The sequence below is a fragment of the Tachypleus tridentatus genome, chromosome 9 (genome assembly GCF_004210375.1).
Source record: "Tachypleus tridentatus isolate NWPU-2018 chromosome 9, ASM421037v1, whole genome shotgun sequence".
Lineage (NCBI taxonomy): Eukaryota > Metazoa > Arthropoda > Merostomata > Xiphosura > Limulidae > Tachypleus > Tachypleus tridentatus.
Window position 1 is genome coordinate 98,600,362 of NC_134833.1, and position 27,502 is coordinate 98,627,863.

Consider the following 27,502-nt stretch of genomic DNA (forward strand, 5'->3'; position numbering starts at 1 on the left):
GCTTGGCCATGCCGGGCCCTAACAGTATTCATGAAGTGATGTTGTTAAAGCGAAAAACAACAAGAATGTATTCATCTGGCTAAGGATGGTGAGGAGACTATAGAGAATGGACTGATATATTTAACCACCAAAGGATAAGACAGTCAGATGAGAAAGATAGTGGGTGATGAAGGTGCAAGATGTAGTCCAGATGCTTGCTTGGAGGACCTTCTCATGGGGCTGTTGAAAGTGAGAGGTAAGGTGGCAAATCTGATGTGAAGAAACATCAAATGCCAATCTCCAAAGAAGAGTGATTGACAAACCCAGCCTGTAAGGATGGATGGAAATAGGGTACTGGAAAAAGACAAATTCCCGGGAAGAAACATGTGGAATTCAGTCGCTTCCTTCAGAAAGCCAAAGTACACATTATGTGTTTTACATTACTTTCTCAAGCCCTTTCAAAGAATTTCTCCTCCCCAAGCAACCACTGTAAATATTTCTGTAGCTCATGATCAGTCACACCCATTTGCTAAGTGAAAGCTGCATTACTATGCAAGTTTCAAGTTAAATGATATGCTTACAGCCAGTAGAGAAAACAGATTTCACTCTTGAATGTTGTTACTGGGTACAGTTTTATGTGGAGTGAAATGGAGATAAGTCTACTGTTCTGTTGAGGTTTCCATAGAGCTTGTGAAATTTTTCTTGCCTTATATGTACAAATTTGATATACACTTAGATTGCACTTAAGTTTTGCTTTTATTTAGTATGCATTATTTTTGTTTTAAAGTACATATTTGAAAGGTTTAATACATGAGACTACTGTATAATAAAAATAAAGCCCAACAGGCATCAGCTACCATATTGGCATTAATAATACAGGATAGAGTTGGAAAGGAAAATTAAAAGTAAACCCTAATAGAAAAGATAAAAATATGAAATCCCACACATAAAAAGAAAAGTTTTAAAAGTATTCTATGAAGAGTTAAAAAGGTATGTAAATATTTCCTATTATTAATTTTAAACATTTCATTGCACTGTATATTGGTGACAATAGCTGGAGTTAGTGATATAGTAGAGAAACTCAAAAATAAAAAAAAGCATTTACCTTAAAAACTTTTGATATTCATTTAGAAAGTGCTATAGACTATACAAATGAAATGTAAAAACTCTAGATTATAAACAGTATTTTCATATTTCATATAAAAATCACATTGCAGGTGAATTATTCAGTCTGGGTGCAAATAATTACAGTACAAAACAAAGGTGTAATTATAAATATCAGAAAAAAATTAAAATTAAATATTTTATTTTTCAAAGACTATGTACTTTTAAAAACATTCTCAGCAAATTTCAATTAATTTAATCCATTAGTTTTGTTTTTGGAATGAAATACAAAAATAGTGATGTTAGCATTGATGCACTTAAAATAAATAAATGCTTCACAACTACACTTTCACACAGGCTAACAGACTTATAGTTGTGTTGTAAAATATTAAACAGGTGTTTCGACTAAGACTTCCAATGAGCTAAACTGCCTCTTTAAAATAAACACATGCACTGACTAAGTTTTCTTATGAGCTAAGCTATAGACTTGCAGACATGTTAAAAAAACATTAATTGTGAAAAGCTATCTAAAGGCAAGTGTGCAACACACCTGTCAAAAATAACTCAGATTGTATTAAACACTGTCTGCATATCAATGAGAAGTGAGAGGATTTTCATGCAAGGTAATTCTAATTAGACGGTTATTTAAGCCCAAACAAATGTGTTCATGTATTTGGAAGTATCTACAAAGCACCAACAATGTAACAAAAGATGTCGTCTGGTCTGAAATATGTTCATATATAACAGAATAGATAGCATAAGAAATTGTATACACAGGTAATATTTTACATCATTGGATGCTCAGTTCAGGTTCGTTTGGCACCAATCACTGAAGAACAGATAAGTCCACTCTAAATGCTGGCCTAATCACCTCAAAGTGTACCCCAATGAGCTTGAATGGATTATGCTGCAACACTATATAAAAATATCTGTCTCTGGACCATTAGTAGTCAGTTGTTCCCTATAGCAAATTTGTTGCAGAGGGCTCCACATTTTCCAGTTGTTCCAGTTCTTTAACTAAGTTCCCGAGATATATAAAAACATAGATTGGCACTTTACCTATACATACAAGACTTCCACTACATTAACACCATGCAAGTTTTAATCGCCACTTTCCCTGAAGTATAATCCTGAAGTTGTTCAAGTTTACCAAGTAATGCAGGTGAGTAATGTAGAAACATTATGGAAATAAGAATGTTACTGAAAGCATAAACCCTTATGTTAATCAATGTTGATAACAGTACAATCCTTCATGTTAATAAATGTTAATAAACTGTATATCATCTTGTGTAGAACAGGACTTGAGTTGTGTGCCCAAATAAGAATTATTTGAAAAACACACACACACACACACATGTTGAAATATATTTAGTTAAATTATCCTAAAATGCTTCAAAAACTATTATTACTAATAATAGAAATAAACATACTTGACATTTTTTATATCACTCATTACAGTGTCTTCTCCTAACTCCTTTTGTAAAAACTGGTCTAAGAACTGTGAATCATATGGTCGGGATCCTACAAACACCTTGTCTTTCAGCCGAAAATACAACTGTAAACATTCTTTTGGAGTCTTTCCTAAGTGACAAGATAGAAAATATAAAACTAAAAGGTTTCAAGCAAATAAACTTTGAAAGACTGCATTTTAAATAGGTTATAGTTTTGGTATTTCTTTTCATCTTTAACTGTAAATTTAACTTCCTCAGAAGTTTTGAAAATTAAATATTTGAAACAACTATAAAATCAGTAGCTAAAACATTTACAGTTTCACCTATTTCTGAAATAACAAAAATAATTTCCTAATTTACTTCATTTGTAATGTAAAACATAATTAGATAATTTTTCAACAAAGTAATTCAATGTTACTAATGTCTCATTTTCATTTTACTTATAACTTATGAAACATCCTTAAGAGAGTTTCATGCAAGTTTAGTTGTAAAATAAGTCATTCTTCTGAAAAGCATCATTTTATCACAACTTAAAATTTAAGGACAACAAGGGGCTATTCTTCCCATTAAAAACAAACTAAATCCAACCCTGATCATTTATATACATTTAATAAGCCTTCCTATAAGTTCCTTTTAATTTACTGCATTGACTAAAACTTAAGGCAAGCTTTTTCAAAGGGCAACCACCTTGTTCGAAAAAATAAAAGTCAAAATTAAAGACAATTCCTAAAATACTAAAATCCATATTTCTGTTCACTTGTCTTATCATTCTCATCATTAAGTACAAAATATGATAATGTGTTAATATTCTGAATATATTTTTTTAGGATGCTAAATAATTAGATTGAAAAAAAATAATAATACAAGTATTATTTAAATGAGAATGATAATTTATTCAAATTAAGAATTAAAATTATAGTTTCCATTATTATTTGGTAACTACTAATATAAGTTAAGTGTAACAAGATGTGAACATTTCTATTTGCAGTACCAATAACTAATAGTACTACTAATAAAAGGTATTTTAAAGATAGGTTTATATATATTTTAACTTGTATATATTATAAAATAGCCGTTTTAGTTTAATTTATAATATTTCATGGCTACCAATATGGCTAATATTTGTAAAACTATCCCTTACACGAATGTCGGAGTGTCTGTCCACTTAGAAACACATACTACAGATAATGACAAACCAGGACATTAAAACATATCTTATTACCTTAATGATATACCACTATTTTTGTTCAACCTACATTACATACCTCTCCTATATCTCTCTCTTTCAAGAACTTTATCTACAATTTTACTGTACAGGTTTATAACTAACAGAAAAACCATATACGGTGTTTCTTAGATCAGGTAATTGCTTGCTTTCTACTGTCAAAGTTGATAGTTTGCAATATGTGTATATAAAAAGACACTGTTCTAAGGTATAATGTAAGTTTTTAAAATTATTTATAGATTAATAAAAAGCCAGACAAACAAATTACAGTAGTTGAGGGATATTCCACTCAAGTGTAAGATCTATTTTTTGTGCACTAAAATGACTATTAAAAACCTACATGAAGTATGCATATCCAATATTGTTAGAAGAAAAACACTGTTACAAAAACAGGTACTCAAGTGCAAACAGACATCAAGAATACAAATGCTTGATATCTTGTTTTTTCATTTATATTTATTGTTATGCATTTATTAAGAAAAGCAACTAAAATGTAAGAATTAAAAATTCAAGTTAGATGAAAAAATTTAAATGATGAAAAGTCCAATAAAAGTGAATGAAGTACTATGTATTTTTGTTATTTTATTGTATGCGTGCAACATTTTCCACAGATGTGGTTCAGTTTACATTTATCTTTAGTCCTGATAAACACTGGCTGGGAAAGTATGAAATAAATAAATAATCCTTTTTCTTTTTTAAATAAACTAATGCATACAGTTTGTGAATTAAATGACTTGTCTATAGTGTATATATTTCTCTTTTTTTTTTTCCCTATGTTACACTCAAAGTGTATTGTGTTATTATTACTTAAGTCCTTGTAATATATACCAGTGCTTTTCAACCAGGGTTCCACAAAACCATCAGTTCCTCAATAGATATCTGGAGATTCCAAGGAATGAAATAGTTCCTCATATTATAAAGTGAACAAAAATAACACTCACATAATTGCAATCGAAATACATCAAATTTCTTTATCAGTATAGTATATTTAATAATGACTCCATTTAACGCCAAGTCCCTACATCATTTTATGTTTGTGAGTGAGACTAAGTACAAACCAGCACTTGAGTCGTGTAAATTTTGTTATTTGAAAAAGCACACTTTTTGTTGAGTGTGCACTTATACCCAAGTAATTGGCTTGAGAAATGTTTCATGTTGTGCACATATGTTTGAGTATGTAGCTGCATAAACATATGTACTCTGTCTGGAGTTACTGATATGATGCTGGTGCACTGTTTTCTGTGACAAACTCTGTGAAGACTTCCATGACACAAATTTTATGCCAGAAAAGTTCTATGGATTCAAAGAGATTGAGAACCACTGATACACACCTAAAACACAAGTTTCTATTTCATTAACTTCTTGTTCTAATTTTTTTTATTGATGAAAAAAAAACAGGTACTTATTTCAAGTTACTTTTTCTGTGTTGTTCAGACAATATATACCACATTCCAGCACTTTTCTTGGTACTTGAGCACTGGTTTAAGGTTTTTCTTTTTCTCATAAGTGGGTGACAGGGACAACCTCAAATAGTCTCTTGTCTGTACATTTCCAAATTTTATATAAAGTAAAAAATGTTTTATAAAAATCATTTTGAACTATACATTTAAATAATTGGCTCAATAGAAAAACAATTCTGGAGCTATAGCATACAACTTTAAAAAAAAAAAATAGTTAAAGAATATTTTGAGCTCTGACCTTGGGCTAAAGCAAGAGCCAGAATTCCACCTGTGCTAGTGCCAGCTATCCAGTCAAAACAATTAACAAGGTGCAATCCAACATATGTCTCCAATTCCATCAAAATCCTTATAAGAATGAGGCCTCTAATTCCACCTCCATCCAAACACAGCAGGTTATCTGTTTTTTTTCCAAACTGTTCTCTAAGGGAATCTACATCATCAAAGCCACCCAGAGAAAACAGACCACGTTTCCGTGTGATAGCTGCACTTACAACAGCTGCACTCATGATATCATCATACACTATAAAAATAATTTATTTAGTTTCAATCTTAAAGCACGGAAGAAATTTTATGTACAAAGAAATATGGAAAACTGCAAACATCTTATACAATTTGAATTCTCTAAAGCATAAAGTGTTCAATACTGTTCAGTAAATAATACCCCTCTAACAGAAGGTAAAACTTAAGTTTTATCTACCATCCATGTTAGATAATTACAAGTTAAAAACAAAAAACAAGTGATACTATTAGAAAATACAGTGGCTGGCCTACACACACACACACACACTTAACAATTGTATGTATAGAATATTTATTTGCATAGCAAAAACAACTTAATAGTGTAATGGTAAGGTCAATACTTGAACCTAAAAAAATACAGAGGTGAGTGTATCATAGTTAGTCTATAATAATACCTTCAGTGGATGCCATTTAGATGTAACATATATATATAAGCACACACACACATAAAATGCTGTTTGTCTGGCTACTCTACAACCAATGACAACAGGGTCTATCAAATGTCAAATGAAAAGAAAAATACATCTGCTGCTAAAAAAAAAAATGCCTACCAACTTTTAATAACAAACAACTGGAAATGATTATATAGTGAAATTAAGCAAGATAATGCCTCACTTAATCAAGTCCTTCAGTATTGGTCAAGATCTTGCTAGCTCCAATTGTTGATTTGTTTTTATTAAGCTACACAATGGGCTATCTGCACTGTGTCCACTATATCACAAAATTTGAGTTTTAGCCTGTAGACTAACCAATGAGTCACTGGCAGACACAAACTGTTGGATAGCAGATGATAAACCAGTCCAAAATATACTTCTTCCAGCTAAACATGCAGGAAATCATGGTTTTAAATGATCCAAACTGTTCACAGTGAACAACTACAAAAGAACATTAAGTGACATAATGACTTTAGTTTCTTTCATTTATGATAGAGCTGTCTAATAAAATCAGGATAAATATACTGGATCTTTAAATTGGACAGATCTGATTTTACGAATTGAAGGTTAATTTGTTGTGAATAAGCTATTTACATTTCTCTATAAACTTACTAAGTTACCATTGTTATAAAATTCTGCATGTGTTATAATTCCATTAACATATTAATTGTTGGGTAACTGTCAATTTCCAATGTTTATTTTAAGAGATAGTATATTTGTATAAAATAGGTAGTCACAGTTTTTGAGGCAGCAGAAAAACTTCTTCCCTGTCCATTGATAAGTCCTTTCAGTTAGTGGCACATGATCAAAACATATCTTTACCTGTTGGAAGCAAATCACACTACAAATCAAAACTAAATTCAGTTCAGTATATACAGCCATCATAACCTACTGGTATAAATCCTACTTAAAAAAGGGGGCCAGCATAAAATGCATTCATTTTGCTTTTTGAAAGAAATGCAGAATCCAAGACAAAAAAAAAGTGAACAGCACATAACTATTAACTTCTATCTGTTGACACTAATCACACGGTTCCTATCGGTGGAAGAATAGCATATTACATGTTGTCAGCAAATAAAATTATGCAAATGAAGCATCCATACCTTAAAAAAAAAAAAAAAAGTCTCCAGTAACTGCTTTATATTCAAATTAGGCTTGAGATGAAGTGTGACAAGTTATAGTTAATACTAGTATAATCCACTGTTATTACAGCCAGAACTGGGATTACAATCAACAACTCCAGAAAAATAAACAGTACCTTTAAAGAAGAAGTTATTCATACTAAAGACTTAATCAAACCTCAACTCATGCCAAATCTTAATACATTTTCTTTTTAATCATTTTTTAAAAATACCTGTACAATGGATAACTATATAATCTTACCATCAAGTGGGACAACCATTCGCAAATATAGTTTTGGGGTTCACAAAATACAAAAATTAAATTTTCATTGAATATTTTTTTTGATAATTCTTTGAAAATCAACCATACAAACTAGAAGTACAATGCTCAACTTCCTTTGTTCCTTTCATCTCATTATTAGCATATACAAAACAGGGCAAAACTGTAAAGTTTAAAGTAGATTCTGCTTTTTTTTAAACATATATTTGTGAAGGATACCAGTAAAATCATATTTTTCTATTTTACACAAAGTGATTAGTATAAAAAAATGTGGATACTTTGATCTTCAAAAGTGTGAATTATAGATCTGAAATTCCACTGTTTAAAATATAATAGTAAAAAAAAATATTTCCACACTTTTCCCCTTTTAAAATACTTGCTATGAGGCTTAAAGTTCATATTACCTTTACTTGAAAATGTACTTCAGATAGATGCTTATATCTCTACAAAACCATTCACCCTTCCTCCCTACATAACACAGGTTGGATAATAGTAACTTAAAAATTAAAGCTAAAATGTCACGTTGACACAATAATGGTGGAGCTAATGTAAATAACGAAAACTTAGAGATTAACTCATTTCTGAATTTGTAGCATAAAAAAGGGAAATACTCATGCAGCATGCAATGGGAAAAACAAAAAATACTGTCAAAAGAACCCTCTACACAGTACTAAAGTATTACATTGGTGGGCAGAATGCAAGATTTCTCAAAAGGCCATAATAAACCTGCTGAATATGTGAGAAATATATAAAATATGTACTACAATAAGTATGTACAGGAAAACAACATTCCAGACCTACATCCCTAAATGAACACAAGATCCATCCAGTTGGCCTAATCATTGGAAATGGTATGGTACAGAGTATAGGGAAGTGGCCTGTTAGTACAGGCCATATAGATCTCCCAGCATTGTTTATAAATAAAGAAAACATAAACATGATCTCACACCAACCAGTATACACTAATCTGAAGGAAAAATATTCTCATATTGACCCTTCTCTCTCTCCCAGCAGCTTGTAACTGGGAGAACAAGGATTCTCCCCTTACTCCACTATAAGGAGGGATGGAAAGAATTTCATGCAGAAGGAAAAATTAGGAGAGGAACATTGATCAAATGTGACAAGGGATTTATAAAAAAAGAAAGAAGGTAATTCAACAAGTCATCTCACTATAACCTCTGTGAAGACTGGAGAATAGTAACTGAAGGAAGACAAAACACAGAAGTAGATGAAACTGCTATGTAGAATGAGTAATTGAACACAAAAGTGTTGGGATCATTCACATTCCTGCCTGTAAGATTTCATCCCTAGGATTTTGATGACTAGAGGCAAAAGAGGCCTCTGCAAAATGACAAACACATGATGGCAGATGACATAAAAATAAAAAAAAAAAAGTCCAAAGCCATCATCCCTCATGGATATAGCCAAACAAGTTGTTTACCAAATCCAGTCAATGTGAAAGGAAATAAGTCACTGTTGTACTTGAATCACAGTAAACAGGAGTTGACCAACAAATCAGAATCTTAAAAAGATTTTTCTGAAACACTGATACTGATTATCCATAGCCAGGGAGAGAAAACTCACACGATATTAAGAAAATCATCAATCATGAACCAAGGGATGACAAGAAATTGATTCAAGGATAGTACAGCAATGACTGATCATCAAGCATCTATCTTCACAGACATGATGAAAAGACAAGTAAAACTTCAGATTGGGTCAAAAACCTGGTTTATGATGTTCTTAAGCTGGAGAGAAGATAGAGTTCCCTCCAGGCACCAAAAACTCAAGGAAATTATGATGGTTAGGAAAAGAAGGTTGAATGTAGGAAGACAGGAAAAGTTGATGAGAAAGCACCCACCTGATCCAAAGTGAGTCTACAGATGTACATAATGAAAATGCAAAATTTCTACTGCACCAAAACAAAAAAAATGTCTTCAAAACCAAGTTGGGTGTATGATCCATGGCACCCAGCTCTTCAAAAATGGAACATCAGGAAATATCAAGAAGACAACAACAACAAAGAGCAAGAGAAATCTCATGAGGATTCTGAGGGCTATAAACCTGTATGGATCCCTTGTGCAAAGCAGTGTTTTCACAAAAATCAAAGGGAAGAACTGCTTCATCAAGTTTTCAACACATAAAGAGTTAGTTATGTAAAATACCTTATCATGAAGAAAAGATGTCTCATTGAGAATTTTAATATAAAAGTGAAGGAAAGGACTCCAAACGTTTAAAAATCCTGACCTAAAAAAAGATAAAATTTTCACCCAGAGAGGAAACATAAGGCATGAAGAGAAAGAAATCTCAAGCTGATAGAAGATATTTTAGAAGCCAACAGTCAAAATGGAACAAGGAATAATCACAATGAAAAGCCCTAAAATAAGATTTGTGAGGTCTGGAAGGTCAAAGCACATGGAGTTCAGTACAAAGTTTAGACTAAAAGTATTGGTATGAACATAAATACCAGGGGAGATTGTCAGAAAGAGGATGATCATGCATGAAGGTAGAAGCCTAAGGTTCAGCAAGATGTAACTGGAGAAAAAGTAGAAATGCCACATACCTATGAAAGGACAAAAAATTAGGCTATTTGTTTACCATCAGGATGGGTAAAAACAGATGAAAAATCAGTTGACAAGAACAATAGGTAAAATCATGTAAAGAAGAAACAGGCTCAGCTAAGCAAGAAAAGTATGAATTTAAGAACTCTTGATACAAGATTAGAATGGAATCAACCACTTGATATACAATGATGATAAATTTGCTGACCATCAGGGCATTTCCAGTTACCAATGGAAACAATAACAGGTAATTCCTGTTGCAGAATATCAGAAAAATTGGTCTGGTATGTCCATAGTATTTAGACCTTGATGAAATTAAAGACTAAGTATCAAAACTCACACATTGGCTTCATAATAATGGGGAATAGTATTGTAAGAAATCATAACACAGATTTTGGAACATGTTCCAATACTTCATAATTTGAGGAAAAGAAACAAATAACATTAATATAACTTGAATACAGAGAGCCAGCAAGGATCTCTGTCTCAGGGATGTTCTTCAAATTTCTCTCAACAATAACTATTCATGACAAATGCAAAGTAGCATAAGAGTAACTTCAATTGGTATATCCTCAATAGCCTTTGAATGCTAGATAAATTCACTGAACGTTTCCACCAAGACGTCTCCAGAACATAGATGCCTGATTGATTTAGGAGAGCCAGCAAGACCCTCTAATCCCTTCTGAATATAAAAAAAAAAAAGGGAGATATTTGTCCTATAGATTTGTCTAACAAATATTGTAGTCTGAGAAAATGTACAGGTGTGAAAATAAAATGAAGACTGTTGCTTGGAGTCTTCAAGATGTGACTATTCACCGATGAACTGTTTTTTTTAATTATTTTATTTTTATTTGGACTTGGAAAATCCATAATAAAAGAAAGATTCAGTGCCCACTCACCCCACCCACCATATAGCCCTACAAGAGGTTGTACTACAATGCCAAACAAGGATACTGCTACAATGAAAGGAATTCTTGAGCACTATACCCAAACACCAGCATCAAGCACAATATCCACAACACTGAGAATTTTCCAACACTGGTACTCAGTTGACCCTAGCCCAACAGGATCAGCTGACTGACCCTGAGGAAGGTGGGGGTTACTCCAAGGACACCAATCTACAGGAATTCAAGGCAAAAGTGCTGGGTTGGGGTTGGACTCTTCAACATTAGGATCCTTTCCTCTTCTTCCCAGGTCACCACGCACAGCAATTACATTGGTGGATGTTCAGATTCCAGAGGAGGTAAACTGAATGTATGAAACCTTCTCTGGAAATCAACTTCAAGCAGATGAATATTTAAAGGATTGGGACAATGTATTTTAGTTATTAGTTTTCTGTATGTTGAGAAAGTTTGGAAATTAGAGCATACTTAACAGACCAAAAAGTATCTTGATGTCCTCTGAGATATAAAAGACTATTTAATGTAAGTGGTGATGTTAAATTTATTTTATGTTTGTAATTCATCGATGTTAAAGATCACTGAATGTCAAGGGCAATCCATTCACATCAAAGCTATAGAGGTTTTTTAGAATGCCTAAGTGATAGACATATATAATGGTGACCAGACAAGTGGAAAAAGAAGTTTGGTGACAAAAATTTATGAAATGCATGGTTAAACTTTGTAGGGATGAAAAGATTAATGATTAATACGTTAAATTGAGATTAACAGTTTGAAAGGAGAATAACTTGTCTTGTCAACAGATGTTTTAAACTAATTGAGCCCACCAGTGTGGACTTTGACAAAAAACAAAAAAAAACAAAAACAGAACCATTTAGAAGAACAACAAAGCAGATGATCACTGAAGTACAGAATACAATTGTGTTAACTCATGCAACAGTGTAAATAAAGTATATATACATGCTATTGCATGATAAAAATTGAGAAAAAGAATTTGGCTTTCAACCGAATTCTAAAGCAAATGAATAGGCCTAAGAGAAATATATAGTGTTTAAGATACAACTAAGACTTCTATTATATAAAGAAATTTATATACATATTTTTGTTTCTAATATGTTATTTTTAAAAACATGTGGAATCCACTTTGCTTTTTGTTGAATTTATTACCAATAACCTACTGTAGAAGAATCTTTAGACCAATACACCCATATATTTACTTTGATATGTTTCTACTAAAAAGTTCCTGATAAGTCCCCTTAAGTTATAATTTAAGGTATGCTAAGTATTATAATGTTAAATACATTGAGCTGAAACTGTTCATTAAAATTTGAATATTCTCATCAAATGTATACATTTGAAATATAAAGAATGTATCTGTACAATAAAACATTACCTTTATTAACAAGAAACATTTATTTGGATAATAAAGTAGTGATTCTTACAAGTTATGTTTTTTGAAATGTTTGAACATTCAGGAGGAATTCCATTAAATATCCCATGAGGTGAACATCCATCATTGCAGCTACTGGTGTGTTTAGAACAACGTTTTGCACCAATAGCATACAGTGTGTATAGCAACAGTTCTTTACCCTCTACACTAGTAGTGGCAGCAAGATGACGTGGCATTTCTTTTTGGTGATTTAATGCATTCACACTGGCTCCAAATGAAAGCAGGGCATGTACAGTTGGCAGGTAACCTGTCTACAGTAAACAAAGCTAAACTTGATTAAAAGAGCTAAATACAATGTTTAATATATTTATGAATACTAAACTATTACAAAGAAATTAACATACACACATACAAGTGAGAAGCATCTGCTACATATATAGTTGAAAAACAATCTTTACGTGTATACTTCCAAAGTAAATACAATGGATATTATGATGCACCCACAAATGGTGCACAGAAACATTTTGCACAATTACAGCACAACAAACAAAACTACAGGTAATTAATCTCAAACATGCCAATGACATTTATGAAAAAAAGAGGAAAAGGTATATAGCCTGGCGCCAGAGGCGCCACAGCGCGGCGCAGCCAAGCCTGACTAGGGGGGTCCGGAGGCATGCCCCCCCGGGAAATTTTAAAAAAATGGATGCTATTTGGTGTAATTTGGTGCAATCTGGGACAAGTTCTTTATGTTTTTTGACATTGCAATGTTGGAAAAGTACACAATATATATCATATAAAATAACAAAAGGAAATTAAAAGACTAAATCAAACTAATAAAAACTAACTTTCATTTACAGTTTTTAGCAAATTGATTTATTCTTTTAATTTGCATTCATTTTTTAGAAGATATATCAAAATATCTAAAATTAACAAATAAAATAAAAAGTAAATAAATGAAATTTAAGATTGTTTATTTGCTATTTATTCAGTTTAATTTTTTTTCTAAATCAAAATATATTAGTAATATGAGTTAATAAAGCCAAAATAACTCAGTAAATATTTCAAATACAAATCATTTCATTATTATCCTTTTTGTCATCAATAACATCATCATCATCAACTACTGGTATGCTGCCAATTAAATGTTTTACAGTCATTGCCAATAACTACTTCTCTGCTGCATATATTCTATACAATTTTCAAATCACATAAAATTACTCTTTTGACTAATCATGACTACCTACAGTTCAAACTGTTCATCTATGCAATCTTGTCATTATACTACTGGTACCTTAATGTCAGTGACTTTTCCATTCTTTCACAAATTGACAATACAAACTAAAACAGCATATGAAGGAAAGCTATGACATTGCTTAAACATTCAACTACTGATATGGTTCAATATTAAACTACTCATATCAGTGATATGCCTCAGAAATTAAATTTTGTACAGTCACTGACATCAACAACTACTGCTCTGCTGCATGTATTCCATTAAAATTTCAAATTACTTAAAATTACTCTACATGACTACCTACAGTAAAACTTGTTCATCTATACAATCTTGTCAGTAAATTACTAATACCTCAATATCAGTATATTTTTCATTCTTTCACAATACAAACTGAAACAGCAAATCAAGGAAAGCTTTGACATTGCTTCAAAATAAAATTAATGATATGCTTTAAAATAAACCACTGGCACTGTATGCTGCAGATAATAATCAAATGTTTTTCAGTCAGTGATATCAACTTCTGCTCTGCTGCATAAATTACAGTCAAATTTCAAATCACTTAATTTCCTTTAATCAATATTGGCTACTTTCCTCTTTTTCGAGACAAGGGTTTCCAGTGCTCTCTTCCGAGCTTTTTTTTCTCTCTCCTTCTCTGAATGGGCAGCTCTCTGTGCCTCTGCAGCTTTCTGAACTTTTTCTTCAGCCAAGGTGGCTGGGCCAGATTTCACAGAACCATAGGCCTCAAGCCTTTCTGCCCTTTTCTTCTGATTCTCCCTCAGCAGCTTTGAGGTATACTTTGAAGCTGCTGATCTAATGTCCTTACACATTCTCTTGTCTACAGGATCAAAATGAACATCTTTCCTTTTAAACATTTCAATCGCTGTTGTTTCTTTGGAGCGTAGAGAATATTTTATCTTCTGGTATGCACACAATACCAGACCACGAGACCTGCAACGAGACGAAACAAGACTGCCTCCAAGATGGCGGTCAGATTTTTTTTTTTTCTGCAATAAACATTGAAAAAATACGCAGAAATCCGCGTTTCAGCGGAAAAATGGCACGCATGTAATCTTTAGAATACAAGAAGCTTTTACAGATGTTTATTGATGTATTGGAAACTGAGTTCAATACCTTGAACAATGTTCTGAGATAAAAATCACAAACTTTTCAGAGCTCACTGTAAAATACAAAAAAATATAAAAGTGATTTCAGACAATATGCTGCACTTGTTACTTGTATCTAATCAATATAATGTATATCTAAATTTTCCATATGTCTACCGATACCTTTACTGCTAAATGGAGTGGCATTTCTCCTTCAAAATTATCCAAATTCACATCTGCACCATGACTCAGAAGACAAATAATGGAAGAGAAAGTTTCCTTTGATTGCACTAGAAGGTGCAGAGGCGTATCAAAATTGAGGTTTCTTGCATTCACATGGCTACCATTTTCTATCAGAGTTTCAATGCACTGAGAGAGAGAGAGAGAACACCAATGAGAAAACAAAGTTCACAACATGATTGCAAATCAGAAAAATATCAAATACATTTCTACAGAGATACAACTTTTCCATAGTTAAGAGCCAGCTTTAATTGATGCCATCCCAAAATTTAAAAAAATAACACATTTTAGTTAACATTCTAAAAAGTACTGATATTTTTTAACCTAAATGGTTTTAACCACGTTAAAAAAGATGCTGCACACAACAAAAAATATCTAAACTAATATCAAGGGTTTAAAAGTATTTTTTATGTTCATGTGACAACAAAGGTACTTTGTGATCATTAACTGCTATAGTATGTTCAGTGCAGGATAAACTACAATATTCATCTTATAAAAAATCTGAGTGACTTAAAGCTTAGTAGCACAGCTGAAAACAACTTCCAAAAAAATAACTGAGAGAAGTATGGATGACAAAACAATAATGAAATAGGATACTGTAATTTATTCAATTCTGTTTCTTAAAATGATTCTTCTACAACTTGTATCAGCCAAGACAGAATTTAGCTACAAGTTATAAATCTATCATTTATACTAGTCAGCAGTGAAATAGAAGTGGCTTTGTTTTTAATGCCATTTTGGCAAACTGATGCTACATAAGACAAATAATCCTCTGGCTGTCAATGTCAGTTGAAAAGTTTGCACATTTTACAAATTCTGTTATTCATATATCTGATTGGGGTTTGGTTGTTTGTTTCTTTGGGATGGAAAGTACACATACCAGCACTATAGAAACATATGTTATTGGTGACTAGATTTCAGTATTTTTTTGCATCAGTTATTTCATTAATTATTCATTATAAATTTAATCCTAAACAACTATAGCTTCTATTACTTTCACATAATACATTTCATGTTGATTTTGATTACTAATTATATAATGATTTTCTTTCCTCTCACCTCAACACTGTTAGCTAGATGAAGGGGTAATCCACCAGCTTTTAGACTTTTTGATGATAAAGATATTGATCTCAGAAGCCTTAGTTGAAAATAAATGGACATTTAACATTTGCAAAAGTTATTTCAGATTATCACACAAATACTAGAAAATATAAAATGTAGAAAAAAAAATCCCTTTATACTATATACACAGAGTAATTTTAGAGCATTTAACGAAGATTTGAAAATTGGAACAGCTTGATTAACAAGATGAAAGATTCTTCAATTTTTATTTTCAAAAACCATATCCTATTAATCTTTCAATGTAATTAAAACCAACAGAAAAATATTTTCACATTAATTTCATAAATATAATGTTATACATCAAACCCCTAACAGCCTTGTATGGCCAGAAGATTAGAGTGCATCAACTCGTAATCTGAGAGTCGAGGTGTTTGAATACCCTTCACAGCAAACATGCTCACCCTTTCAGTGTAGGTGGTGACATGTTTGTTGGTAAAAGTATAGCCCAAGTGTTGGCAGTGGGGTATGATGACTAACTACCTTCCCTCTTGTCTTAAACTGTTAAACTAGGGATGGCCAGCACAGATAATCCTCATGTAGCTGTGAGCAAAATTCAAAACAAATAAAACATATCTTTGACAGAAAACCAAAAAAATAATAAGAGAAATGTGAAAATCACAGGTGACATAATGTGATTATAAAACATTCTTTCAGGTTCTGGCCATATAGTCATAAAACTATACTGGTAGCAACAAATACATCAACAAACAGTGTAATATACTTTTTTCTGTTTTTACAGGAAAAAAACAAAAAATTTTAGTCAATTTTTCCATAAACTCAAGCATATTTATATTATATATTATTACAAATGAATATAAATAGAGAAGAGGTAAAGTTAATCAAATCTTTTACATTAAGTGGAAGATAATCCTTAAACAAAGCCTAACAAAACTTTAGATGATACAAAGCCAGGTACAAATCACATGATAATGTATAAAATATACAATCCAATGAAGCAGCAAGCAAGTTCCTTAAATGGACAGACGACAGAAAGTAACATACATACTTATGTACGAACGGTGTGTGTGTGTGTGTGTGTTAAGGTAGCTTAAGACAGGAATCTCTCTTGTACTCTGCGGAGTTAAAAAATAATTAAATATGGATTAACTTAGGGTATCAATACACAAAACACCTGTATGCTTAAGACAACTGTATACAAAAAAGTCAAGGATATTCATTTGGAAATGACATACATCATGCATTCACAAGTTACTTATTTGACATATCCATTCAATCATTACATACCTCAAGCAGATGGAATTTCACCTGTTATAAATCAATACACTTGCCCTTTTCAGTTCCTGTGGAAATTGGGTGGCTACGAGCTAGATTCATCCTCAATATTACCACAAAATATCTTAACTGAACAAATTTTAACACCATCAATAAAGTTATAGTTATCATGGAAGTATTAACTGATTTGTATCTAACTTCTCCAAGTTATTTTTTCTCTCTTCAGTTCTTCATGAAACACAAAAAAATGCCTTTATGCTGTGGCAAAATTTAGCAGAGAGTAGTAGAGAAAAGCTAAGTTAAGAATGAGAACAAATAAACTAGAATTAGCCAGACAAGTCCTCTATTAAATACTGCATGCTTTATGCTCCATCTCCCACCGAGTTAATGAAGCTATAGTCTGGACCACAAGGTACCACTGATCACAGTCAATTATGAGAAGATCATCAGAGTTCCAAGGGGAATACAGAAAGCTGCCAAGAAGGGGCTGTCAATTAGGATTCACTGAAACCAACTGGGGCATTCTGTACAAATATGAAAATATAAGCATTCAGCAGTGATGCATCCCCACATTAGATCACTCCTTCAGAAGTAAAGAAAGGAGTTATGGAAGATGGACTAAGATCACAAACCCATCACTACACAACATTTAGAAACATGGTCATAATCATGATACAAATAGGTGATTTTGCTGTCACATTCAACAAATTAAATATTCTCTGTAAGCCAGGTACTGCTCATTATGATAGGAAAAATACTGGGAACTTGCACTTGTGCAAACCTTGTGTTTAAGCAGCCTTGAGAAGAGATATAAAGATCATGGCAATATATTATCAGAGTAAGGAGTAGTGAGAATCAACACCCATGCTGACACAAGCTACAGAGTAGTTTACACAGAATAATGTGTTACCCATGTTACAACCAGAAAGAAGTAACGAAGTGAAACATATTCTTCCTTCTTTGAAGTATTCAGCAATGGAAGATTTACCTAACTTTTAAAATAGTTTTGTTAAATAGATTTCTAAAAGTTTAGATCCTAGAACACTGTATGCTGTTTAGTTTGGATGGACTAGCACTTGATGCTGTAGATTATCTGAAGTATGGCCAACTATACATGAGGAAGAGTTAATGAATCTATTCAACACTATTTGGACATTACAGATATTATTTTGCTAACTGAAACTAAGAAAAGTCTATAATGGTAGTTGTAGTGTTTCCATAGTGAGTGAACAGACATAATGAAATGGACCACAATAGATCATACCACATCCACAGAAACCACACAATAGCTCAGATAAACCTGAATGACTACAAACTGAGTAGCAGAGTTATCACAAATCAGGTATGCTAATAATGCAGATGGAGAGAAGGCTTGATTCACATAAAACAGAAAAAATGTCTAATAACTATGAGTAACTTGGTCATTTCTGATAACAAGTGTCATTTCCCTGTATCTGCACAAGAGTCATCACTAAAATATGCAGAAATTGTAAAAGCAGATCATGGTTCAAACATTAGTCTCTTTGGTTATTATTTCCTACATATTTTATCTGCTAATATAACATATTCCAGGTCCGAGTTAAAATCATAAAATGTTGACCAAGATATGCACATTAACCACGGACTTCACAAGTGCATATAACCAATGCTATTACAATTCAGTATACAGGTCACAAGTTATATTTTGTTTGGATTTACGAACACTATCCTATGATGCATCACCATGCTGAGATAAATTATATGCTGAAGGGCAAAATCTTCTAACTTTGGAAGAGTGCATAATCATCATTTGTACTGACTTTTTGTAAAAAAGTACACAGAAGTTCTGCATGAACTTCAAACAGATAAACATGGTAACACATATCAATGTACTCCCACTGTTACTTATGGACAAATGTATTGATGCATCAGAAGGAACCTATTGGTTTAATACACTAGATCTCACCTTTTACAACTGGCAAGTTGACCTACACAATGAAAGCAGACGACAGATGTTGACACTGATGAATGGTTTGACTTTTTTAAGACTGGTAATGAAATTGCTTAATACTGCAATTGTTCTGCCACAGTACATGAATCTTCTACTAATACAAATCCATGTGGTAGTACGTTGTATTCAACAGACAAATGCATATTTCATATGGTAAACATCCATGAAATTATTGTAGCTTAAATATACAAAAGTGTAAACACCTAATTATTAAAGAACACGAAATGAAGAAAATGCTCATGTGATAAAATGTATTTTATTTCATTTTAAAGTTTGATGTTTAGTTGTTATTGCTGAAGTGTGCTTTCCATAAAGGAAACACAGTCATTCAAATTGCAAATTTTAAAGTTAACTATTCTGACACTGTTCCCCCCCCCCCTTTTGTTTTTTTACCAGTTTCCAAACAGTGCTCACAATATTCATTACTGATTTGACCAGTGAATATTTTAGGTTAACTTTACTTGTGTTGAAATTAATAGTTTATCCTTTCATAAGTTCACCTTGAAGGATGTACTATACTTGAATATTCATCTCACCCTTAAACTGAAGGACTAACCAGCATGCTGTTGATGATCAAGTTTGTTAGTGCTGAATACTCTGAAGCTCCTACACCAAAGAAGATGAATCAACTGCTACCTGTCCAGTTTTCTGTTTAATAACCACATCAAATGACCAATTGGAAGAGTTGTTTCAGAAGAAGACAAACATTTAAACTGTGGACAATCTCCCTGGCAACTCCCAGTTGCACAGTGTACCATCCATCAATGGTTCAGTTGTCTCTTTTCCTTCTAAACTACTGAAACATGGTCATGCCCAAAGTAGAATCCATTCAATATCAGTTGGAGGAAAATAAGATTGACGCTTTTATTAATAACAAAATGAAATAGGAGGGGAGTATGTTTGACATTTGCTTAAATATAAGTACAATAAAATACTAGAAGTTCTGTGTTTATGTTCTAATATGCCAATACTTAAGTATAAGTATGTCTACTTAATTGGACACTCAGAAAATCATGTAAAAGATAAGAAGTAAACATAATATAGGAGATTAGGTGCACAGATGCATCAATGACAGAGAATTAAAAAGAAAATATTTTCAATATTTTGTTTTGAAATTAAGATATCAAACCTTAGATAATATTAAAATTTAAATTATGAATTATGTTTTCATACCAAATTTACCAACATACATTAAAACTAAAGTTGTTTAATTAAATTTTGAATGTATTTATAAAAGGAGGTAACACACATACTTTGATCTTGCAGTGAAGATCAGGTCAGGTAAATTTAGCCTTACTTGTAGTCTTCTACAGACTGTTTGGTCAAGGGACTCACCTAATGTTTCAAGGAATAGTTGTATTATATACTTCATATGTGGTGTAAATGATTGTGATACACCTGAACATGAACCAAAGATAGTTCTGCATTGTGATTACTGTTTCTTGATTATTCAGCTACAGATAGATAATGTGTATGGTGAATGCACTTTGGTACTTTTCACCAAGCATCAATATTTACTGATGAAGTGTGATACTTGTCAATATGTACTCTATTATGCACTATAGTTTACTTAACATACTTCTCATTATTTCACAATGCAAAAGTCATCACTATTCTCATCAGGCACTCTTTTGTTTCTTCATTTTTTCCATAGACTTCAATCCTATCTTACATCCTTCATTTCACTTGTTACAGGCCACTACACCTGTTCTTTAACGAGCTAGATTCAAAACCTTTTAATTTTTCAAGAAATTCATTGCTTGTGTAATATATTCAACCTTGAGATTACCACACATTTACTTGAGCTGGCCTCTCCTCAATTAAATAATGTCACAAAGCAATGCTTGAACATGAAAGATGGTTAAAAAATACATTTCAGATTAATCTTTTGTCAAGAAGTTTTTCTCTTGAGAAAACTAAGAATAACTAGATTCAACTATAGGTACATAATGGTTTAAGTCTTAAATTCTTTCACTCTCATAGAATAGCAATATTTGCTTCATATCTTAAAGATCATTGTTTATAGCTCAGTGACTCCACAATGAAAAAACATTTTTTCTTGAAACAGTAGAGGAATATAAATTAAACTGGAGAATATTAGGAAATTATATCCACATTATTATTGAACTTTCCAAGTTTAAACTACTTTATTTCAAATTCTAATCATACACTTGTATACAGATTAGAAAGTAAAATTAATAAAAAGACTAAAAAATAAACATTTTCTTCTATATTAACCCTTAAACAGGTAGCAGCTCACCACAGATGCAAAAATTGAGGAAAAACAAAATTTTTGAAACAATCTTCAGCATTTTTATTATGAATTTTGAACCAAATATGAAAGAAAATGAAAAGAAAAGCATAATAAAGACTTATTTCTTATAAGTGTTTTTTTATGGTATGAAAATCATGAAACGAACATTCCCCAATGCACAGAACTACTCTACATTCTTTACATCATATAGTCACCATCTTTTACTTCTTTTCTTGTTGTATGCATATATATGTATGACATTTTCTTTGCCATCTTTTTCTAGCTCCTGAGGATGGAATGCCTTCTAAAATGTGCAGAGAAAATGCTTTTTCTCCAACAAGTCTATCAGGGAACAGTATGGCTATTTCTTCCTTGGAAAGGTCTTGTAGCCCTTCTATAACTTTTCCAATAATTGGTAACTTACATTGTAACTAAACTACCTCAATGATAGCTTCTTACCAGTTTTTATGAGTGCATGTTACAAGAATTCAAAATTGAGATATTAACTTAGTGATAAAAGTCTTATACCACTTCACACATTTAAGAAGGCAATCAATTTGCCCAATTTGCCTGCAACTTTTGTCAACTAGCCTCATGTTAATAGTACAATCTAAAACCATATCAGGTTTAGTTATTGGTTGTGTAGTTCTGTAATCATTCTTTTCACTGTATTTCATTTCACCCTTATGTACTGTAATAAGCAAAGTAACATGAAGTTTGTCTTTCCATTGGTGAAAATTTAGGCATGTTCTTTTGATTCATTCTAACTGTTGCACAAAAACCAGTCTTATTTTAAATGAGAAAGTTGCATAATACTGGACTTTATAATAATTATTAGTATATAATATATGACCTTTTCCAAGGTAGTCTTTCATCAATTGCTTGACAACTGATCCTGCAAATCTTATTTGGGGATCTTTGGGTACATCTACATCACTTGCAGAACAGATAATCATAGTTATAATTCCTGTCTCACAAATCACATAAGACAAAGATCTTTATTCCAAATCTATGGCACTTGCTTGAAATGTATTGCTTGAAAACAATCAAAGATTCATCGATAACTACTTTTTGAAATGGAGAAAAAGATTTCTTATCTTTATTCTTCACCATTGTAAACACTTCTTGAACTTTCCATAATCAATCATTTTCATTCATTTCTTTGTTATTTGCAAAGCGCAAATATCTAAGAATCTCCCTGAAATTACCTTGAGTAATGAATTTTGCAAAAATTGGAGTTTCCATAAGGGGATAATTCTTCCAATAATCAGCCAACACATGCTTTTTAACATGTGGCATAAGCATCACCAGAGCAAAAAAAAGTGTACACTTCCTCAATAGTTGTATCTTACCATTACTTCATGAAGTAGAGGGAGTGTTACTTTCACTTTCTTCACAGTTCAAGGATTTACAAAACTCATAATATTTGTTTGTTTCTTGCTCAATATGACTAATTATAATTTGATCATATATAGCAGTAAAAAATTCATATTTAGATTCATCTGTGAGCATAAATTTATCTGCGAGTCCAGCATTTATACAATCAAAAGAATCAATAAATAGATCAAAATTATATCTTACGCATTGGGAACCAATGGATTCTAATTTACTCCCTAAATCACATTCACAGCTTAAAACAGATAAATTTGATGATGAAAAATCTGAAAAGTTTTATTCTTTGTTGGAATAATTATCACGTGCTAAAACTTCAATTTAATCTTTTGATGAAAGACGTTTGCACTTCATTTCTTTAGCTGACACACCCTTCCTCTTCTGCTCCATAACTTACAGAGAAAATGACTCAGGCACAACACTTTGAGTGGGTATGATCAGTGTGAGGGGGTTTCCAGCTAATGTTTATAGCCTGTATCATCAACTAATGATAGCTGTACTGAGCACAAAGCTGCCTTTTCCTTGAAAAACATCAAATGACAATGGCCACCATTTTAAGGTTAATAAATATTAGCTAAATCTAAGCCTAGAGTGTGTTTGTAGATTATTTCTGCTCATACAAGAAATTTTTAAAGCTTAAAAATCCATAAGAAAACTTCACTTGACAATACTTAAATGATAGAACAACTTTTAGATTATTGCTGAAATACTTATAATTTCTCTAATTTTATTTTCAACTAGGTAAGAGCAATATACAAGCTTTCATTTCTCAAATAATTTCTTTTTTTTCAAGTTAGATTTTATACTCTTAGATAGTGTGTCCTGTTAAAATGCAGAAGATATAAAAACATCACCTTTCTTTTAGAATTAAAGTAGTAGATGTGTCATCAGATAATTCAGATGGGCAGGCTGCAACATTGGGATCAGCTCCTAAGAGTAGAAGTTCTTTCATACTATCTATGTTGTTCACCATACAACTGATATGTAGTGGAGTCCAACCATCACTATTGGTAGCATTAATCACTTCTGGACACCGAAATCTTCTAAAAGCCTAACAAGCAAACATTGCTCTGTAAATCAAAAAAATATAACAAAAAAAAAAGAATACAACAAACAGGTCCCATACATAAGTGTTTAATAAGCCATGAAACTTTGTTTCTGTGATATCAGAGTGTATCAATAACAAAGGAACAAAAAAAAAGTTCTTTAACCACTGAGAGAGAAATTAGTTATACTAAAGTACTAATAAAGTCACTGGTTCTTCAAGCTTTGATATATTTTTTTAAAATTTCAATTCCTCCATTTCCAAATTGGATAAAGTCATGGTAAAAAAATCAATGGTCAAAAGAAATACATAGTTGTACTTTGTAATTTGAGTTCAAAAGCAACAAAAAATTATACATTTTTAAATTTCATAAAAATAGTTGAAACTTACTTGGATAACTTCTTTTTTTGAAGCAGCAGCATAATGGTATACAGTGTTTCCACTTTTGTCTGTTAGATCAACTCTACCATTAAACTGTAGCAGTGTTTTAATAGCAGACATATTCATGAGCTTCACAGCCAGGTGAAGGGGAGTGACTAAAGTTTCTTTACAAACTGCATTAACCATACTGCAAAGATTAGATTATTCAAATGATTATTGATTACACCCTAAAAACAAATACTTTAGTACCTAATTGTTGCACAGATATTTTGAAATAAACAACTGTTATATTTGCCTTTGTGTGCAAGTGTGCGTGCATCTACGATATTCTAAGGGATAAATGTAGAAGCCATAATATGTCAGGAAATGTATGATATTAGATTTCAACTCTTTGACTCTGACAGAGTTTAAGAAAGAGATCCAAAACATATGAATAGAAAATTGATCAACAAAATAAATCAGAGTTAATGATTATTCTTCACTGACTAGTAGTGGGTAGAGTTATGACTCAATAGAGTGTAGAAAACCTTTTTTGAAAGCATTCCAGATAAAAACAGTATATCAATATACATAAAATATTATAATGTCATCTCCCTCAGTTTACATGCATTATATAAGTCAAGACTAATCATTCATACTGAAAGAATAGTGAGGATATTTCATCTCAAGAAAAAGATAATGTTCTGCCATTACATAGTGTATTATACTCCAATCTTTTCCACATGAAAGCATATATGATGTCAAAGGAAAGTTACCCAGGCCAGTACGTAACTAGGGTGAAAAGGTATGGATACTTTATATTATTGTCAAATAATGGACAAAATGATGAATGCATGAAGCATTTTTAAACTTCTTGGTGAAAACTTCATGTCCAAGTTACTATAATAAAGATGTAGAAACCACTACACACACTTTGTATGTTACACATTTCTTCTTTTTTTTTAACTTCAGGTGATTTTGATCAATCTTAACATTACATTTTAAAATCCAAAGAAAGAAAGAAAATTTTTTAATTGTTCATAAAATTTGTTTAATTTACTTTTGATTCCATGAAAAACTTACACAAAACTACATAAACAGGGCAAATAACATAACCCTTAAACAATGATCAATTCCAACTTTAGAATAAAAATTATGTAGTACATAATACAACTTTTTGGCTGAGTAACAATTGGCAAAACTGTGTCTTACAAAGTACATTTGTAAAGTATCTTGATCCTCTAGTACGATAATAATATTGATAAATGAGTAAATAAATTATTTTGACTTATTTGTCAGTTTTTATTTCAGCTTATGACAGACATTAAATTTTCAGCATTACAATAATGAGAACAGTCTTCTTCGAACATGATTTGAAGTCTTCCTATAATTTTCAACAATAATTTTCCCAGTACCATGATAAGAACAGAACTTTTTCATAAACTCACTCCAGTTATAAAGGTAAGATAAAAGGTGCAGTAAGTATGCCATCAACTAATATGAAGTGGCATTCAAATAAATAAATCACATTTGTGATTTGCAAAAGCTATTATACATAGTATAATTGATAACAGGAATATAGGATCAATTATCATGTTTATGATATATTGCAAATATGTAATTACCAGGGCAGCACTATCAAAACTGTTTTAATATAGCATCCTCTCTCTATATCATATCATTATCAAATAACAAATATGCAAAACAGCATTCAAATATTAAACAAAACAACAAACCTTTAAACACTTCTGAAATATAAATAGTATAAACAAAAAAGAACATCCTTCATCATAAGCTAACTATAGACACATTAAAAGATAATATACAGCAAAGACTTAACATTACTTTAAAAAAAAAATTTGCAAGTAAATCCTCTATCAATAAAGAAAAGGGATTAAATATGACATGTCACTACTGCTAATACATTTCCCCCTAAAGTCAGAAATGGGCTGAAACCAGGTGCGATGATATGTGCAGTGTGCAGAATTAATTCCAATGGAGTAGCAGGAGCAAGTGATGTTTAGTTAGTTAATTCTGATTCAACTACAAAGTAGTAGTTGTGGAAGCAATTGGTGATTCTCTAGATTCTAGAGTGAAGCCTTCAGTTGTTTAAATGGAGTGAACAGGTTGGAGAGTCTCACTATCAAAATATTATTGTTCATAAACTCAATGTAAGCCAAACTTTGGTTAAGATTTCAAGTGTGTTTGATGCTTCTGGATGTAATTTGTTGCCACTGAAGTTGTTTAGCTTTCACATGGGTGATAAAACAAGCAGAATGTACATTTGAAAACTCCTGACATGTCCAGTCAGACATCCAGCCATAAGAGTCAAGAGTTTTATCACATATCACAACACAAAAAAAACCAGGACTGAAAACTATACAGTCATATACATTCTTACTGATCAAAAGTTCAGCCAGAAGTATAGGTCTGACTGTTGTGGTAGCACAGTCACAACTAAAAAGTTCTTGCCTTGGTTAAGTGCTCCCTTTAAGCTGCATAGCTGTATCACAACCAATCAAGTCACATGCACATCCCCAGTAATGGTGAGGAGTTTCAGCACATTGTTTACCCTAATGACTCTCACAGTTAATAGACCTAAAACCCAAACAGGTGGTAGCATATTGCAAAATGACCTAATGATCCAACAGTTAATGGTCTAAAAATACCCCCCTCCTTAAAACCTGGTAATGCATACTGATATTTTGCCTTGATAATGGTGCAAATGATAAATATTCATTCCACATTTAGATTGAAAATTTAGAGGGAACATTGCTCATGTGTATATCTCACTGATACAATAAAACCCTTATCTGAGGTTTTGAACTGCTGGCAATCACTTTGTTGTGCAAAGTTGTGATATTCAAAGTATTACATCTACTAAAATAAATTACCCTAAGTGTGCAAAAGCCATGTATAACATATAGTCTAATGTCCATGACAGACATCTTACAGCAAAACTTTATTCAGCAGTTCAAAAATAATCATAACTACATTTCATCAGCCAATCTATAGATTAACCTGTTGTATTATCAACTTGTCTGGCCACTAACACCAGCCACTTGCACTAAATGGTTAGCATCTCATTCATTTATTAGAGTTG

The 27,502-nt window shown here is 31.9% G+C and overlaps 1 protein-coding gene across 3 annotated transcripts in view; it reads right to left on the reverse strand.

Moving 5' to 3' along the window:
• Nucleotides 1–27,502, reverse strand: part of LOC143225843 (85/88 kDa calcium-independent phospholipase A2-like) — a 56,611-nt gene that overhangs the window by 22,119 nt on the left and 6,990 nt on the right. For all 3 annotated transcript variants that reach the window (XM_076455961.1, XM_076455959.1, XM_076455960.1), the window contains 7 exons: nucleotides 24,430–24,607; nucleotides 23,849–24,045; nucleotides 16,063–16,141; nucleotides 14,947–15,132; nucleotides 12,476–12,734; nucleotides 5,458–5,739; nucleotides 2,514–2,664 (listed from right to left, as the gene is read on the reverse strand). In XM_076455961.1, coding sequence (XP_076312076.1) covers nucleotides 2,514–2,664; nucleotides 5,458–5,739; nucleotides 12,476–12,734; nucleotides 14,947–15,132; nucleotides 16,063–16,141; nucleotides 23,849–24,045; nucleotides 24,430–24,607 — 1,332 coding nt within the window. The remainder of the gene's footprint in view (nucleotides 1–2,513; nucleotides 2,665–5,457; nucleotides 5,740–12,475; nucleotides 12,735–14,946; nucleotides 15,133–16,062; nucleotides 16,142–23,848; nucleotides 24,046–24,429; nucleotides 24,608–27,502) is intronic.